We start from the raw sequence: 18,667 nt of genomic DNA on the forward strand, positions 1-18,667 counted from the left end.
AGAACATGCTTATATATACAAATACAAATACAACGCCACAACAGGCAAAATGCCCAACGAGGTGGCTGATAAAAAGATGCCCATAAAAATATGGTTGTCATATGTTTCAAAAATACAGCAACCCAATTAAAAATGCAATTAACACAAATTACAAACAATATATACACATGATAAAATATTATACAATGCCCATAAAGAATACTTATGGTTGTCTTATTCTAAGAATGGATAGCTTCTCGATTTACCCCAACATGTTTATCGTATTTCTTTTTAAACGTGTCAATTGTGTTACAATTTACTACCTCCGGGGGTAAGCTATTCCATTTATTAACAACCCTATTAGAGAAAATTGACACCATAGCCTTGCATTGTCCCTCACCAATCGATACTGGTGTCCCCTTGTAAAAGCAGTCGATTGGCGGTGTACTAAAAGTTCATGGTCCATCCTATCCATCCCATTGAAAATTTTGAACACTTCGATCATATCTCCTCGACACCTGCGTTCATCCAATGTAAACATATTCAAAAAATGAAGTCTTTCTTCATAACTCAAGCCCTGTGTGCCAATAAGGACACGCGTAGCTCTTCTCTGCACCCCTTCAACCAAGTCTATGTCCCTCTGTAGGTATGGTCTCCAAAACCTTACAGCATACTCCATTCCAGGACGAACTAAGCCTCGAAAAAGCGGAAGAATGACTTTAGGAGAACGCGAAGAGACCTTTTTGAAAATGAGACCAAGCATTCTATTCGCTTTTTTGACAACCGCTGAACAATGTTCAGAAAACTTAAGTCGCTCGTCAATGAGAATTCCCAAATCGGTGACTCTAGTTGCATCCGGGATAGTGACACCATTCAACTCGTAAGAGAACCGTGGGTTGTTCGAACCAAAATGAGCGACCATGCACTTATCTACGCTAAACGTCATGCTCCATTCATTTGCCCATGCTGCAATCTTGTTTAAGTTGGTCTGGAGCAACTCCCTATCGCTTTCATTTCCGATTACCCCCATTAGCTTCACATCATCTGCGAATTTGCTAGTAATTCCATCGATACCCTGATCGAGTTTGTCGATAAAAAGTGAAAAAAGTATGGGGCCAAGGACACTTCCCTGAGGAACTCCACTTGTGACGTCTGTCCAACCAGAGAATTCCCCGTTAACCATAACTCGTTGCGACCTATCTCTTAACCACGATTCTATCCAATTCAGCAAGTTGCCCCCTATTCCAATCTCGTGTAAACGCTTCAAGAGTTTTCCATGTTGGACCCGATCGAATGCCTTCTGGAAATCAAGGTAAACAACGTCGACATTTTTGCTCTTACCCAAAGCCTTAGTCACGTAATCATAGAAGCAAAGGAGGTTAGTTACACATGACTTCCCCTTCCTGAACCCATGCTGATTATCCGACAATACATTAATTACAATTAATATATACAAGACATGATAAAATTAAAGCTGTTTGTGGAAACATGCGCTTACGATAGCTATCGTGGTATTTGAGGCACGTTATCGAGTGCGTGTTGCCTCTGTAGACTTTGATGCATTCGCCAAACTCCATTATCCAAGCCCGAGCCGTTTGGTCCACGCTTCCTGAATATAGGATTTTATTATTACTCTGAAAAAGACAACAAAGAAATGTTCGTATGAATCTCATGAATTTCTGAATTATAATCGCATTGACTTAGTGAATGAGCAAAAGAAAATTATTTCTGTTGAAATTGCGTTGTTTACGATCATGGTCAAGATGGCTGCCGTGTGGCCTTTCATCTTCTTCAGACATTCGCCGCTCGTTATATTCCAGCTGCAAATCAGCCCGTCACCACCTCCAGTAAACAATATTTTCCCCTCGGGATCGATAACCAAGGCATTCACGGTTCCGGCATGACCTTTCAGTATCTGAGAAAAGAATTGATATAGGTTATAGAGCAGCATCCACAGAGATCCTTCCACCTTATTTAAGTGGTCAGTGGGCAACCTCCCTGACGGTCTTTCAAAAGTTGCTAAGGTGTCTGCAAGATGTGATTTCAGAACAGAGCAGAAATAAAAATGAAACATTAAAAAATCCGTACCCCCCCTTCCCCCAGCAGGGGTGCCTTAAAAGCGTCCTGGGCTCCCCGGCGAAGTGATTTTTTGAAGCCCCCTTCCTGGAGAGAGATGTTCACAAATTGTAACCAGATCTAATTTTCATGAGCCCCCTCCGTTTGCCTCTGGTCCTTAAAGTAGGAACTCGGGGCTTCTACTTCGCTAGAAAATTTCGCAGCAACGTATAAATAAAAAGGTAGGAAAAACTTACCTTTATATATATGCTATATATATATATATAGGCTAGTGTTTCTCAATCGATGGACCTTGGCAAAAGTCAAACCGGGCCCCTTCAGTGGTTCATAATTTTATATTTCCCTTCATTTTCAATTAGTCATATTTATGACCTGGCCTTCCTCTCAAAAAAAAAAAAAAAAAAAAAAAAAAGAATCCCAACGGGCCGCGTTATTCCAAAGGTTGAGAATCACGGTTTCAAAAACTAAGGAGGAGAACGATTCTTGGATTTTCAATAAATAAATTTTGTCTTTGGATTTAGAAAATAAAAATATTAATTAATATTTTCTCACATAAAAATGCGCCACACACACACACAGTATTATAGATACATCTTTTCAACTTTTTTCCATGTTTTAAGCCCAAAAAATCCGGGGTTCCATACACGAGGGTTCCTTATATACGTTAAAATACTGTATATGTGATAAATAGCTCAATTAATCATTTGAAGGGCAGACATTTTTTCGAAACCCACAAGAGGAAATATAAACAGGTGTGCCCATTACGGGACCACACTTCAATGAAGAGTTATTATACTGATTTGATATATTTACTCTCATCAGAACGTTTTTATTTAGGAAATTCTCTTGCGACATTTTAAATCAATAATGTTGGGGCCGTGACCATCAACACTTTGGGAACCACTGTATCAAGGTTATAGAGGTGAAGTAAGAAAACTCTTTTCAGATTAGTCGTATCTTAAGGGCGGCAAAATATTATTCGCCTCAGGTGGCAGAATTTTTAGGACCGGCCCGGACAAGCACCGTTTACGCCTATCATCTCAAGAAGAGTACCTATATTGTAAATTCTGGAACATATGTTTATTTTCACAAGAGCGTAATCTGAGCTTTTGAATGGGAGGACGATAACATGAAATTGAGCATTATCCAGTGCCTCTTCCAGCACCTTCTTAGGCAGTGACGTCTAAACGTATGGGTCGAACCGGGAGCTGGGAAAGGGGGTGGGATCTCAGATGATGTAAGAGCCTCACAATTACGAGATCTGGAACTTTGATTTTTAAGAAAATTTTGTTAACTGGTAGTCTGATAAACAGTGGGAGGGGGGGGGGGGGTTACTGAACATCACTTTCCCGGGGAAGCATGATGCTCTTGCGATGGCGATGACCGTGCGTGCTCGTGAGCAAAATTTTGAAGATTCCCGAGATTTAGCATAGCTCGTCTCAAGGAGTTATTGGTTGACAAAGGGCCGGGGTGGGGTGGAGGGGGAGTCGGGCAAGTGCTTATTGAAAAAACTTTTACCTACAGCAGTGTTTCCCAACCTTTTCGATGTCGCGAACCGCCTGAAATGAACACGGTTAGTGCGCAACTTATACTAAACCGAACATGCACCTCGTCCATATTCCTCTGCGGAACTTCTAATGAATTGGTACATGTTGGAATATGTGTGTACGTATAGTGAACCTTCTGTGAAGTTTGTTTATGTGCAAAGCTTGTTATGTGTAGTGCTGCCATCTGCAATGAATTTTTTAAAACTATGAGTTTTGCTCAACTCATAGTAAGTGAAGTGTAATGAATGAATAATTATACCGTTGTAGACCTATTACACTCTGCGGCGAGACTGTTAACGTGGCCTCGAAGTTGGGAACCGCAGAAAACCAACTTCAGCCGTGCAGCACTGCGGCGACGGTGGGGTTTGAACCGGATCCTCGCGATGCGAGTCCGTCGCTATGACCACTTGACCACCACAGCGGCACGGTCAGTGTACTGTGAATATAGATGGCAGCACTGAAAAACCGGACACAACACTGGATATGCACTCAGACTGTTACGTACACACACTTACACTTCCGGCACAACCCACTAGGTAGTAAAGTGCCCATGGCGATAGACCTCAGTTGTGTTCGGTTTGAAAAATGAAAGAAAGTGCATTGTGTGTGTGTGTTAACTACCCACCCCTACCCTCCCCCGTAGTGTTGGAAGGTCAATTTCGGCGCCACCCTCTCACAAAATTTAAAATACGAGTATATTGTTTCTTATAATTTGCATGTCATAAAGAATTGAATAAGTTACAATTTCGCAACACAAAATGTGTCATTCATGCAATTATAATGAATGAAAATCACCCTGCGGACTCCTTACAAAGTACTCACTGACACCTAGAAGTCCCGGACCACATGTTCAAAAACACTGGTCTACAGTAATTTGATTCCGTATGATAATAAGTAGGTTTGTACCTGCAACATAAAAAGTCTGTGAAATATCACTCACATGAATGGATGTACCAGTTCTCATGGACCAGATTCGTGCCGTTTTATCGGAAGATCCAGTGATGACGACATCCTGATCAGCTATAGTCTTACCATCCAGCGAACTATCTTCAGTCGGAATAAACGCTACAGGATATACAGCTTTTGAGTGACCCTGTCGATCAGAAAACACGATAAGTTCGAGCTGTGCTAATTGAAAGTATTGCAGAGCATTAGCTGGATAAATCTATCGCCCGACATGCTCGGCACCATGTTTCAAAATTTTGATCGAACATGTATTTTTTTTTTAAGCTTACACCTGACGCTGGCATATGAAAAACTGATTCGGGATTTACGGAAAATTGACCGCGACAACTTCACCGATAGGAAAAAATCACCCCTGGGATAATTCCCCGACAGCAGTTGGTCACCAGTGAGTAATCAAGTGAATATGTGTGTGAGTGAGTGCAGGACCATCTTAAGAGCGTCATCGACCCTCGGGCCAAGTGGTTTTTCTGAGACCCTACCTCATAAATTCTAGAAAATTTCAACCGAATCTCATTTTTGTGAGGTCCCTCTTCACTTGAAGTCCCGGGCCGTGCCCGGGTGGGCCCATGCGTTAAGATGGCACTGAGTGAGTGATCAAATGAGTTGGTGAATTAACTAGTGAAAAAGACAGTGAGTGAGTAACCACATGAGTGATAGAGTTAGCGACCATATGAATGACTGAGTGAGTTACCGACTGAGTGACAGTATGAAAGTGAGTAAGTGAGCGATAGAGTGACCGAATGAGTGTACCGATAAATGGGTAAGTGACCGAGTGAGTGAGCAATTGAACAAGTCGGTGACCATATGAGCGACTCGCTCACTCGCTCATTTGCTCACCTGCCCACTAATTTGCCTACTCAGTTGATCAATTACTGCTCATCCACTTACTGGCTATCATGCCACTTTGTCGATGAATCGTTTGTCGGTGAATTTTCCTTTCGGTGAATTGCATAGTGGTGCGATTGTTGGCGATGAATTTTCCAAACACGCTGATTCGGGCATGTAAATTTTTGTAGATTCGTCCATCCCCCTCGCAGGGGATCATCGAATGTTTTTGAGCAACCAACTTACCTCGAGTACTTTGACGGTTGCGTCAGCCGGCTTCGTGCCCCCGTCCGTTACAGACAGTTTCCATATCCGGGCAGTGCAGTCGACCGATGTCGATATCATTATGTCTCCGGCGCACACGATCCTGTTCACCCTGGCCGTATGGCCCTCGTATACGAACAGGCACTTATAGGTGTTCAGGCACCACTTCCGCACGGAATTGTCCGCGCTTCCAGAGATCACGTACTTGCCGTGTATCATGACATGCGTGATGTATCCAGCGTGGCCTTCGAGTGATGCCTTGCAGTGGGTCGGCGTGCAGTTCACTTTCCACAGCTTGATTGTCCTGTCTTCGCCTCCGGTGACCATCAGACAGAGTTCGGCGTCTAAAAACAGGCAGTTCACGCCTCCTCTGTGTTTGGTGAATTTCTCCAGGACGTAACCCATGGCTGCGTTCGGGTTTATATCCTTGGATGTGTCCAAACCCATCGCCAGTTAGGAAATTCTCAAAATTTATGTGTCATACACATTTCATACATCTCGAAACTTGGCAAGTCCCGATTTCGGGTAATTTTCGGACAGAAGTTCCAATAGAGTCGAGAAAAAATTTCAAGTTTATTTCCTAATGAAAGAAATGTGAAAAAATCAATGATAATTAGCATATTTCTCGGAATGAGTATCGAATAAGCGTGTGATCTGCAGCGTGAAAAAAAAATTGGGTTCTCTCATGGTCCCCACAAGGGTGGGGCTGACAGGGCCACAGCCTTGGGACCCCGGGGCAATTACTGTCACTTCTTGTGTTTCATGCTATAAATTCACTATAGAAGGGCCCGTGAAAAGTCTGGTTTGGAAGGAGGCGCTAAAAATCCCAGCCTACGGACCCTGCTCCAGGATGTGGGGGCCATGGGTTCTCCAACTACGAAGCACGAGTGCGAGCTGGTTTCCCATTTGGAAAAAGTCTCTCCGCGGAGAGCAGACAGACCTTCAACACGATACTTACATAACATGAAAATACAAGCATTTGCCCTTTTCTCTTCAACACATGAGAGGCAAATTGGCATCACCAGCAGTATGCCATAATCCATAGTCATAGGCACCGGGATTTGAGCGCCCCCCCCCATAGATTTCGTGAAAGGGCTGAACCCCTCCCCCCCAATAATTTATGAATATACAATGCAACGCACAATTCCCCCTCTCCTTGGACGACCTTGAGTTCCATATATGCAGGTTGACTGGTACTTTTTAGCCCCTTGTAATCATGTCGGTGTCTCTGTCCATAGTTGATATTTAATACACGATGATGATGCTCTTGGGGTCAACTTTTTGGCAAGTGTGCTTCTTGAAACAGACACTGACGAATGTGCCGTATTATTGTAAGCACTCTGCAAGCCTCGAAAGTTTTTTTAACGTAAGCAGCGTGGCGGATAGGCGAAGAAATACGGCATTAACTAGAGCATAATTCAGTAATACTCAACCAGAAGCGAGCATAAAAGTATGTACCTGTGTGTAAGGGTATTCAATTTTCTTTTGTATGATAAAATGCATGAAAATAGTCACCGTTGATTGGAAAGATTATTATTATTACTATGTGATAAAAATGAATATTAACATAACTTACCGGCAGAATGTTGTTTATTCAATGTGTCATATATAAACGTTGTATTAAGCGATCGCATTAAAAGCCAGACTTGCGTATATATAAATATCATGAATGCTGATTCTAAATAGCAATGACAAGTAGGAGAAGGAAAAGATAATAATACAAAACACATGTTACCCGGGAAACACGTCATTCGAATCATGCCATGTTTGTCGATGATTCCTAGTTGAACTATCACGACACACGCATTACTTTTCACATCGTAAGAGCATCATTGACATTCAATCTTCTTTTTCAGGACATTGGAATGTGCCAGCTAATGTTCATTTACACGCACGCGAAATAAGTAATAGAAAGGTATTGTAAATAAAATGTCATGGAGATTTATTTATATCTGTATCGATTACAGAGATTTTGAGCTTATAATTTATCCACAGCTGCGTATAATCCGTAAGTGCAAATTTCTGGTAGCAATTTTTTTCACCATTAATGAAATCTTGGGCGAAGGGAGGGAAAGGGCAGCGTGTGTGTGTGTGTTTTAACTCCGCCCTTAACCTAGTGGTGTAGGGCAGGCAGTTTCCCAAAACCAGCAGAAAAAAATATAAACATGCGGGTCACCACCATCCACGACCTTCAAAAGGTTTTAACCCTCTCAATGGCAATTACGAGCTATCTCACCTCCTTAAAACCTTATTATTTCTGAAATGACGAGCTCAAACACGTCTGTAAATTTGGCTTTTCCTGAGAACACATTTTTGATTCCCTCTCACAACCTGTCGCGATCAATGGGCGGAGCCAGCTATTGTTTGCATTTGATAACAGAAGGACAGAGAGACAGTGTTAGAAATATAACTTTCCCCCCCCCCCCCAAGGGAATATGCATACAGTATAAATAATGGAAAAAGACAGAGTATTTCTCTACCCTAGTTTATTATTATTGTTATAGGAGAGTTGGGAAGAAAAACCTGCACAAAATAGAAAAGAACTCTTCTTGAAGGAAAAAAAGGCATTATACAGAGGGTGTGATGATTTCTGCTGTGCTAGTTATAATGAGGATAAGTGAAATTTATAGAACCACATGAAGGAACATTCATGAAAAATCAAAAATGACTGAATTCCAAAATTAATGAAAACTTGAAATTAACTACTTTACGATCAAAGACGTAATATTGCGTCCAAACGCCAGTGGAATAAATTCAAACAAATCCATCTGTTTTCTTTCCTCTCTCCTTGTCACCACAAAATTTTGTTGCAATCCTATAAAAAATATACTTCTTTTCATCTCCGTGATCAGGAGGAAAAACTTCCATTCTGAAGTTAAATAGGTTGTACTATATACATAAAAGAACAGAAAGAAAACAGGTAGGTGAGGATGAAAAGAGAAATATACTTCATACCTCCTATCTCTTATCTGTAATACTTACAGATAAGAGAGAGTATAGTAATATACTGTTTTCCTTTCATCTGTTTGTTTTTTTTTACTCTAATCTACTTTATTTTTCCCTTTCTTTTTTAAGATGCCATTACGTTAGAACAATAGTTATGTTATCAAAACTTGTATCGTATTTATCGCCGATTCGTCAAGCAGTAATCATCCGAATTACTTGTCAATCACTTGTGAGCGAAGCGGTTAATAAAAATCCAAAATTATTTCGCAATTAATGAAAAAATTTAAAAACTTGAAAAATGTATGAAAGAAAAACGAAAAAAATTTAAAAAAAGAGAAAAGATATGAAAAAAGAAGACAAAAGACAGTATAAATAATAGATAATACTGTACGAAAGACAAAGGAAAAACTTCAAAAATATATAAAAGAAAAACAAAAAAATATAAAAGAGAAAAACAAAACCCGAAAGAAATACTTTCTAATGGATATAGAAATCCTTCAATAATTTCGGTTCACCTTGTTTGATTCTGGGCCTCGCACCTGGGCTCCATTGGCCAACTCGTTGACAGGTCCGTCTTGTGAACATGAACTATTCGTGTGATTACAATCTGGTCAGTACCTGTTAATACCGAGTGGAGCTATTCATTATGCATTAAAATTTTCACTAAATTTTATGATAACGTCAGGTATAAACAGATAATTTGCAATAATATACATAAAACAAAGCTTATGTTGGGTAGAACTTAGTCTTGTTCAAAATTTTGCATTAATAAATATTTAAAACCAACACGATGTAAGCGGTAAATTTTCGACAGGTGCGTAAAAATATATGTCTACCGTGTCCACGATAATGATAATTATCATCTTTGTGATCTGAATGAGTAATTATTCGATCTGTCACCTTGATTCAGAAAATACCCACAGCTAGTGTAATAAATGTTAGTTATGTGAGTGCCTATCAGTAGGTGTAATTAACCTCAAAATGCTTGCAAGGCATCGAACTTGTTTTTTTTCTTCGCTCATGTGTTTTGTTCATGCTTCTATATTCGAAGCATAGGCAATTCCTATAGAATTAAGAGATTTTTTTTGTTAAGAACATTGACACAATGTTTCACTTGTAAATCTCGCGTGGATACTGGTCGAGCAGTAGTGTGGTCATTTTCTTACAGCTTCTGAGGTCTTATAAACTTCTTCATTCTGTAAGTATATCAAGACCTTTAATTATAGTTTTAAAATTAATGTTGATCCCTGTTAAATTTTTGAAATTTCTAACGCTAATCGAGAGATTTAATTTTTTTTTGATTCATAATACGTTCAATCATGCAAAAACAATAGACCTACATTTTTGTAACTCCAAAAAATTTCAAGTGAAATTCTTGAAACGCTCAACTGTTGGAAAGCTTCTCCAAGTTTTTTGAATTTAAAAATTTGCATAAAGTGAACTAAATGATTTAAAAAATGTCAAAATAGTTTCTCATTTGATTTCATAAAATTAGTGAAAAACCGATTAAAAACGCATTAGTAAAATATATTATTATGCATTTTTCTTAAATACTTTCAAGACAATAAAGAAATATTAAACGTAAAAAAGACTTCAAAAATATATGAAAAAAAGACATAAAAATCTATAAAAGAGAGGCTCGAAAAGTGTATGAAAGAAGACTAGAAAAATATAGAAGAGAAAGACTTAAGAATGTATAAAAGAAAGACTTGAAAATCTGTAAAAGAGAGGCTTGAAAAATGTATGAAGAAGACTAGAAAAATATAAAAAAGAACGACAAATGACACAAATAGAAAGCCTTAAAAGTATTGAAGACTTAAAAATGTATAAAATACGAACTTGAAAATTTATACAAGAGAGGCTTAAAAAGTGTGTACAAGAGAGAGTTTAAAAAAAACATATAAAAGAAAGACTTGAAAAGTATTCAAAGAAAGATATAAAAATTTTTAAAACAAAGACACATTGAAAGGAAAATTACACACTGCAATCTATAGAGACTGTCGAAACACTCATTCACCTGTCGCAATACATGCATAAAAAATATTTTACTCGATGCGTTTTTTAACCGATGTTATCGACACAATAGGGGCAAATCCATTTCGACATCTCGGAAGACATCAAATCAATCCATTTCATGTGTCCCCCCCCCCACACACAACGAATATGCTCAAAAACCTCTGAGGAAAACTAAAATAAAGATTACAAGAATATTGTGTAATTAGCTCTTTTAACTTGGCCATTTCATGGCCATACATTCTTAAGTTTTGATGATTTTTTCTAATTTTATTGAAACAAACATGCTCCAATTCTTTCTTCTCTACTACACCATTTTTCAAACCAATTTTAAGAAAACAAGATGGAAATTTAGCGGATTTGAGGCACTTAAAAAAAGGAAACGGACTCGCTTGCCATTTTGGTCCTTAGTTTCTTTCATTGGTCTTCATCTACGGGAGATCTATATGAACCAGTGTTTCTCAACCTTTTTCAGCCAATGGCCCCCTTTAGACCATATTTTCTTCTCGTGGTCCCCCTCTCTTATCCAAGCCTCCCCCTACCCTCATCCAAGAGCGAGATTCTATCTACTTATCAAGTTTAATCAAAACTAAATTCATGATGAACAAAAATTCTATTAGTAAGATCGATCTGTGGAACCCTGGACCAGCCATGGATAATGGATAATCCCTCCGAAGAACCGAATTATATGGGGAAAAATAGGACTGTGCGAAATACTGGACGATTCAACGAGCCTTCACGATAAATCAACCCTACCAGCGCATCACCATGTGTCCAGCTTACTGTGGGCTACTACCAAACCACACATGCACCTTTATATTCCTCTGCGAAACTTCTAATGAACTGGTACGTTGAAATGTGATTGTACGTGTTGTGAACCTAACGTGAAGTTTGTTTCTGTGTAATGCTTGTTATAGTGCTTCCATCTGCTATCTATTTTTTTGACGATGAGTGAAGTGCAAGGGTGAACATTTTTACCGTTGTAAGTCTGATGCTCTCTGCGGCGAGACTTTTTAACTGAGAGATCCTAGCCTACCCTGGGATAGAGTTCCGTTAGTTTCTTTTTGTGGAGATTTTATGCATGGCCGTCTCAATATTATGTGTTCCCGGGCAAAGCGATATTCTGGGGCTCATACTTAGCTGGAAGTAACAGCTTACACATTTACTTACTTGCATTTGGGAATCATAGTACCAGATCTCATCATGAAGGCGCCCTACACAGTGCCGTTTTAACGCATGGGCCCAACCGGGCACGTTCCAGGGGACTTCAAGAGTAGAGAAGCCGCACAAAAATGCGATCTGGTTGAAACTTCCGAGAATTCGCCTGGTGGGACCTCAGAAAAATCAATTGTCTCGGAGGCCCCCCCCCCCCCCGATGATCTTAAAACGGCCCTATCCCTATAGATATGAAGCCACAGGGTCATGCCCAAAAGGGCCCGATAATTAAGATGGCTCTGGTTCTATGGCTAGCTCTGCTGAAAGTTGTCACATTTTTCACCCCACTATATTTCATTTGAGAGCTTTATTTCTTTTCAGCACTCTGAGGCCCCTTTTACGACTTTTAAAAATACAACGCCACAACAGGCAAACTGCCCAACGAGGTGGCTGACTTAAGAACATCATTTATCCCGAGCCCTACCTACTACTGCTACACCACACATGCACCCCGCCCACCCCCGCGGAACCCCCAACGAATAGGTGCATGCGGGAATGTGCGTGTACGTGTAGTGAAACCTGACGTGAAGTTTTTTTGTTTCTCTGTAATGCTTGTTATGTGTAATGCTGCCATCTGCCACCAGTTTTTCTAACTATGAGTGAAGTGTTATGATTGAATGATTTATCGTTGTAGGACTGTTGCTCTCTGTGGCGAGACTTTTGAACGGGGAGATCGGCTCGCATTTGCGGCTTGAAGTTGGGAACCACGGAAAACCAACTTCAGCCGACCACCACTGTGGGGTTCGATCCCGGATCCTCGCATCGCGATTCTGCCACTATAACCACTCGACCACCACAGCGGCTTTTCGCGACTACTTTTCATCTGATTTTCACCTGTGGCCACTAAGAATATCCCAGAACCACAAGGAGGGGGTCACGTGGCCCCAGGTTGAGAATCACTGATATAAACAATCAGAATCATTTTTACGGCCTCAGCATTTTAGATCCAAACTATTATGAAACCACGTCACTTGCTATTCGGATCCTTGTGCTCCGTGGATTTAAATCTTTATCTATGTTTTTTGCTTTCTTAGCCAAAAGCACTTAAAAAATAATTATACAGGATGCATAGGAACAGGCCGCATGACATTAATTTTACTGGCGAACCGTTGATCCTGCAGGCATACGTGGAGTGAGGCTTTTTCGATCACGTGATATTTCCCTTTTTCTTTTAGGGACATACAAACCGTATCCAAGGTGACCAACATGGCGACTTCCTCGGCAGCTCATGAAAGAACAAATCTAAATTAAAGAAATGTGGAAATGAAATAGATTTTTTTTCATTGTGACGGGCGCTAAATATTTCGATTTTTTTTTTTAGAGATCAAGTTATCTATCTGAATGCTGAATTAGAGCTGCGGAATTATTTCAATGTAATTTACGAGCTACTATTAATTTTAAAACATCTTAAGATATATGGATTGATGCAGTTGGATATAAAAAGACAATCGGGCAGGAATAACCATTAAGCAAAATAAGCACGCGTTTAGGGTATCGGAAAAAAAGGGGTACCACAAAAAATAACACAAAACAGAGAAACCAAGTTAATATGCTCAGTTTTTCTATTGAGATTTCATTGAATTTCCATAAAGTAAGCACAGAGCCGTCTTAACAGCATCATAGGTTCCTCGGGAAAAACAATGTTTAGTAATTAAAAAATAAAATCTAGCTATAAATACCTGCCTACAAAGTTGTATGCTTACGTTTTCCAAAATTTTAACCATATAAAATTATCATGAGGCTTCACCGGTACTTGCGGCTCCCGAGCCATAGGACACTAGCAAAATGATTTTTCTGAACACTTCCCCCCCCCCCCCCACTTGAAAATACCTACTTAACAACTTATAGTTATTCTCGAGATTATTATATATTATTATTATATTATATTTTATTCTTCTACAGATCTAATAATTGTCATAAGGCCACATGCGTTAAGGTTGAAAGCAAAGGGGACTGGGGGGGAAGGACGCCAAATTGAGTGAGTGCGTTTAGGGCCTTCGTAAGGGGTTAATCCGGCCCTGAAGACAATACGGTGACGTTGATTTTCACTTTCATACTTGAGAGGATATAAATAAAAAGGTGAAATCAGTGTGTTATTGCATGGATAACCAACTCAAAAATAGGTCCGGCTAATTATTTTATAACTAATTTTCTGGGCTATGTATCTAAGTGAACTCAATATTTAGAAAGTCAAGAATCCAATCCACTTTTTTACCCTTTGAATCCTGACGGTGCTTCAAAGTACCAGGTTAGATAACTTGCTTTGAACTAATTGTTCCAAAAAAAACATTTTTTTAAAGACATAAACACGTCTGAAACTCATCGCTAGGGAACCACGATAACCAAAGTAAACGTTCGGAAAGTGATTGTTGAGGCCCAAAAACCATTGTTGCCGGACAGTTTTTTGCCCATTTGGGGCATTTGCCCTGGTCTGACGAAATTTTAAAGTAGCCTATCGTTCAAGTCGGTCCCATTTGGTATATATGCAAAATTTGGCGACGATCGATCTAAAATTGTAGATTTGTATAGAGAACATACACACACACACAGACAGAAAATCAATTTTATATATATGGATAGACTATTTGATCACCTGGATATTTCCGTGGTATAAAGGGCAAAAAAGGATAACAGAAAAAAGGGTTTTGAAAGCGAAGAAAAACAGAGATGGCTGGTCAAACACGGGGCTGAACTTTCGTGGATTAGAACCATTACGCATCTGTGTGATCACAAAAAGTCCTTGATACCTCCAAGTACGTGAGACCTGTTAACATTTGGAACAATGGCATGTAAGTCACTTTATTTTTTACTTGAAATTAATTAGAAATATTCTTTACTAGGTAGTTATCAAGATATAATTTGTGAAGTTCATTTACTGAAACAGGGAAACCATAATTTTGCATGAACTACTGCAACCAGTATGAAACAAGGAAACCAATATGATGAATTTTCTGTGTAACACTATTTAACACAATTTTTGTTTCTGGCTAGCCCAGAGCCGTCTTAAGAGCATCATGGGCCCGCGGGCCAAGTGATTTTTCTGAGGCTCTCTACCTGCCAATTATCAACTGCCAAAAATTCAACGACTTCTCTTTTTTTCTGAGCCCCCCCCCCCCACTCTCATGAGGCGCCGGGTTTTCCCATGCGCTAAGACTACACAGGGTTAGCTATCACCATTTCTCAGTGACATGTTTTACTTTGCTTTTGAACTCGGGCGAGCGAAATTTGGTTATTTTGAAGGAGAGCAAATACCAGGATTATGTTAGTTGTAAGGAATTGTCACGGCGATATATGTATCAGACGATAAATGACAGTTTATCTCTAGAGATATCTCTCAAATCATGGATACACGAGTCACCATATTTCATTGAAATTAAAGCGGGACATACTTAGTGCCGTCTCAACGCAAGGACTCACCCGGGCGCGGCCCGGGGGCTTCAATAGAAGAGGAAGGACACAGGAAAATGAGTAGTTAAATTTTTCGAGAATTTGCCAGATAGAGTCTCAGAAAAATCACTTGGCCCAGGGCCCCATAGTGACAGCCTCTCCTTTTTCGGTATTTTGCCAGGCGCAATGATAAAATTTTCAAAAAACTCCAACATTTTGCTTATTTCCCATGACTGATGACTGAAAAGTACTAATGCCACCACTGTATATCAAAACTGGTCACATTAAATGGTTTATCATAGCCTTAGATGAGAAATCAGCAGCATTAGAAATACCTACAACATGCTACTTTTTCTGTGATAAAAATTAAAAGAAGAGTTACACATCGAATTACAATAAACAATGTAGTAAAGGAACTTTCCAAAAAAACCCAGACTGAAAAAGAAGCTTGGAATAGTTTTGTTTGCATGCTTAAACGGCTTTCTATATAAGTCAACCCTAGAACAAAAAATCATCTTGAGCTTGTGGAAAAACATAAAAATGTATACATAAATTCAAAGTCCAATGTTTCTCTCAGTAGCACATCAAATCTGTCTCTCCTCTCCGCTCATCTGAAAAAATTTAGAGACAGTATGGGGTGCTTGCCCAGCAGAGCATCTTGACCCTAGGAATTCTCGAGACTTGAGCATCTAGATGTTACGGTAAATGTGATAAATTCGGTAATTATGCACAATTAACCACTTATTATGCGTAATTACTGACCATTTTGGTGAGCTTGATAAATTTTGCTAATTTATCAAATTTACCGGTGATTATGTCTAAACTCCTACCTCGTATTGGTAAATATGATGGAAGAATCGTCAATTAATAGCTTAAATTTACCAGACATTTTGTTCAAACTTTATCCTTGGATGATAGATTCAATCGGTGATATTGATTATGTTTAAAAATGTTGATAAATGTGAAGAAAACTAACATTACAATGAGGATAATAAAATTTATGTTTTTTTATCCTTATATAACACTCATTTTTATTTTATTTAATTTTTATGGCACAACACATACACGCACATTTTCCAGCATGGTCCAGGTCGTCTTCGACTCACCTGCTGAAATCTCTAATGATACAGAGCGGCGGGCCAAGATCTGGTTAGGAAGAGGAGGAGGTAAAAGTGATAAATGTAGGAAAATTTACCAAACTTACCGAGACGTACCGGGAAATTGAATTATCTGGATGTTTTGCCGAAACGAATATTTGGAAACAAAAGTGATTCTTGTCTTCTCCGGGAACGAGACGATTGGTAAATATACATAATGACCGGCAATTATGCATATTTACTGATTTATCACATTTACCGTAACATATAAATAAGGCAGGGAGAACACGTTGAAAATATCACGATCACTTTTGGGAGTTAAAACGTGAAGATGGCAATAAAGATGGAAAAAGTTCCATAATTTTTTAGACTTAAAACTTTAATTTTATTTTCTGTGACATGGTCTAGATACGTGACTTATATTCTGAAAGTGACTAATATAGTTTTCAAATTATTATCAGCGTGAAAAGTTATTTTTTTTTGTTAATTTCAATATCCCAGCCACCCAATCACGTAATGATTAATGACCTATTCACGAATATCAATTCTCTTATCCCAAAAGCAAAGTTTAAGGGGTTAAATCATCATTTTCATAATTACTCAGGCAAAGCAAACACAGAAATAACAAACTATACCCAGGAACGAAGAAAGGGTTCTTTTGTTGTTGTTGTTGTCGTATAGTATAATTAGGTATATAAGAAACATTGTGAGAAAAATCTATGATGAATTTCGCATAAAAAACGAGAAGGATTTCAATATAAATTTCGAATTGTGTGCAGTTTAATTTCATTATTTCAGTGTGGTATGAATTTATTGCATGCATATTGTTATTTGATTATCCCTTTCAAGTGATCGAAGATGTCGCTGGAGTTATCGGGGACTTGGGATCGCTTCCAATAACAGACAGCGCTTCTTCGTTCGTCATCAACACTATACTGCACGAATCGTTGTTGTCCGACATCAATGCGTTGACTCTATTGCTGAATTTCTTGTCCATCCAAAAATATGGACCCGCCCGCACTGCGAGTTCTTTCGAAGATGAATACGATTATATCGTAGGTAAGGTTTTCCTGTGTTTGCTCGTAAAATGACACGAATATCTTCGGGGAACGAAAAGAAATTTTCATTCGACTTTAAAAAACGAAACGAGAAGTTTGGGAAAGTAAGCCCTATTGGGAAGGAATTTAAAGTTATCTTCCCATCCGGGCCGTCTTAAAAGTATCATGGGCCCCCCCCGGGCACGACCACCTAGATAACCACTAGTTATATAGGAGGTCGTGCCCCGGGCCAAGGGATTTTTCTGAGGCATTACCTAGTAAATTCGAGAAAATTTTAACCAGATTTTATTTTTGTGGGGTCCCTTATTCTCTTGAGGCCTCCGGGCAGTGCCCATTTTTTGCGAAAATGGATGCAAATTGGTGCTGTTAGCATATTTTTAATTGGAACAATACATCAACGGCGGAGTTTATTTAATTAGAGTGGATTTTTAAATTAATTCAAATGGTTAATTAAGGGTATTATTCCATACAGTGATTGATTTTTCTAATGTTATCTATAAACAGATACAATCGTTCTTATCAAAGTTGAATAGTTATTATTTTGAATTTTATTTTAGATTCCCTCAATTTAGTGTGATTTTGTAAATCTTTGATTACGTAAAATTTCAGCGGCTCTCAAAAAATGACACTAAAAAAGAATCAAATATTTTTAAATAAAAAAAAGTATTGCACTTATGTAGCGCTATTTTGCATTGAAATGACACTAAAAGATGTACATTTCCTAAGATCCAAATGAATTTTTACTCCGACTGAAAGACTCTCTGCAATCGAGTGATTAAATCACACTTCGATTCTATTGAACATGACCAAAACCTTTGTTTCTAAAGTTATTTTGTCGTCTCCAGAAATATATACTGTAATCGAATACCCGAATACCCTGTATATCGTTGTATCAGTTGACGGAAAAAACCATCCAATAACTCCCAAAAAAGTTAATTGAGATTAATTAATTGCACTCAATTGAATCTACGGCCGTGCGACGACCAACCGGTACGGGAGTGTATAACAGAGACTAGCGACGAAAACAATTGTAATGTTTTGTTCTACATCACGCACCTACTCGAGAAGCAAAGTGGAAAAGGGAGAGAGGCCACTCAACGAGGTACGCGATTTGAACAAATGTTTTTGTTTTTACATCGACCTACTGATTTTCGCTATCTGCTGATTGGTCCATTTCTACCTTTTTATTCTTTCCCTCTTATGCGGAAGGAATGAAATTTTGTTCCTTGACACAACGGTAAAATTGCAGAGATAAAAAAAAAATACAAATATCATAATATATTGAGTATTTTTT

The 18,667-nt window shown here is 38.8% G+C and overlaps 2 protein-coding genes across 2 annotated transcripts in view; one reads left to right on the plus strand and one right to left on the minus strand.

The window, feature by feature from the left end:
* The window catches only part of LOC149076954 (WD repeat-containing protein 86-like), an 8,822-nt gene extending 2,591 nt beyond the window's left edge, over positions 1–6,231 (minus strand). The window contains exons 1-4 of the mRNA XM_089244685.1: positions 5,640–6,231; positions 4,543–4,695; positions 1,730–1,894; positions 1,478–1,613 (exon numbers count right to left, since the gene is read on the minus strand). Coding sequence (XP_089100811.1) covers positions 1,478–1,613; positions 1,730–1,894; positions 4,543–4,695; positions 5,640–6,104 — 919 coding nt within the window. The 5' untranslated portion in view covers positions 6,105–6,231. The remainder of the gene's footprint in view (positions 1–1,477; positions 1,614–1,729; positions 1,895–4,542; positions 4,696–5,639) is intronic.
* Positions 6,232–9,719: 3,488 nt separating this feature from the next.
* Positions 9,720–18,667, plus strand: part of LOC149076955 (uncharacterized) — a 28,246-nt gene continuing 19,298 nt past the window's right edge. The window contains exons 1-3 of the mRNA XM_089244686.1: positions 9,720–9,801; positions 14,448–14,620; positions 17,165–17,374. Coding sequence (XP_089100812.1) covers positions 14,614–14,620; positions 17,165–17,374 — 217 coding nt within the window. The 5' untranslated portion in view covers positions 9,720–9,801; positions 14,448–14,613. The remainder of the gene's footprint in view (positions 9,802–14,447; positions 14,621–17,164; positions 17,375–18,667) is intronic.

The sequence above is a fragment of the Pholcus phalangioides genome, unplaced genomic scaffold (genome assembly GCF_987345545.1).
Source record: "Pholcus phalangioides strain wild (caught in Gottingen) unplaced genomic scaffold, Ppha-v1.0 ptg000015l_1, whole genome shotgun sequence".
Taxonomy (NCBI): Eukaryota; Metazoa; Arthropoda; class Arachnida; order Araneae; family Pholcidae; genus Pholcus; species Pholcus phalangioides.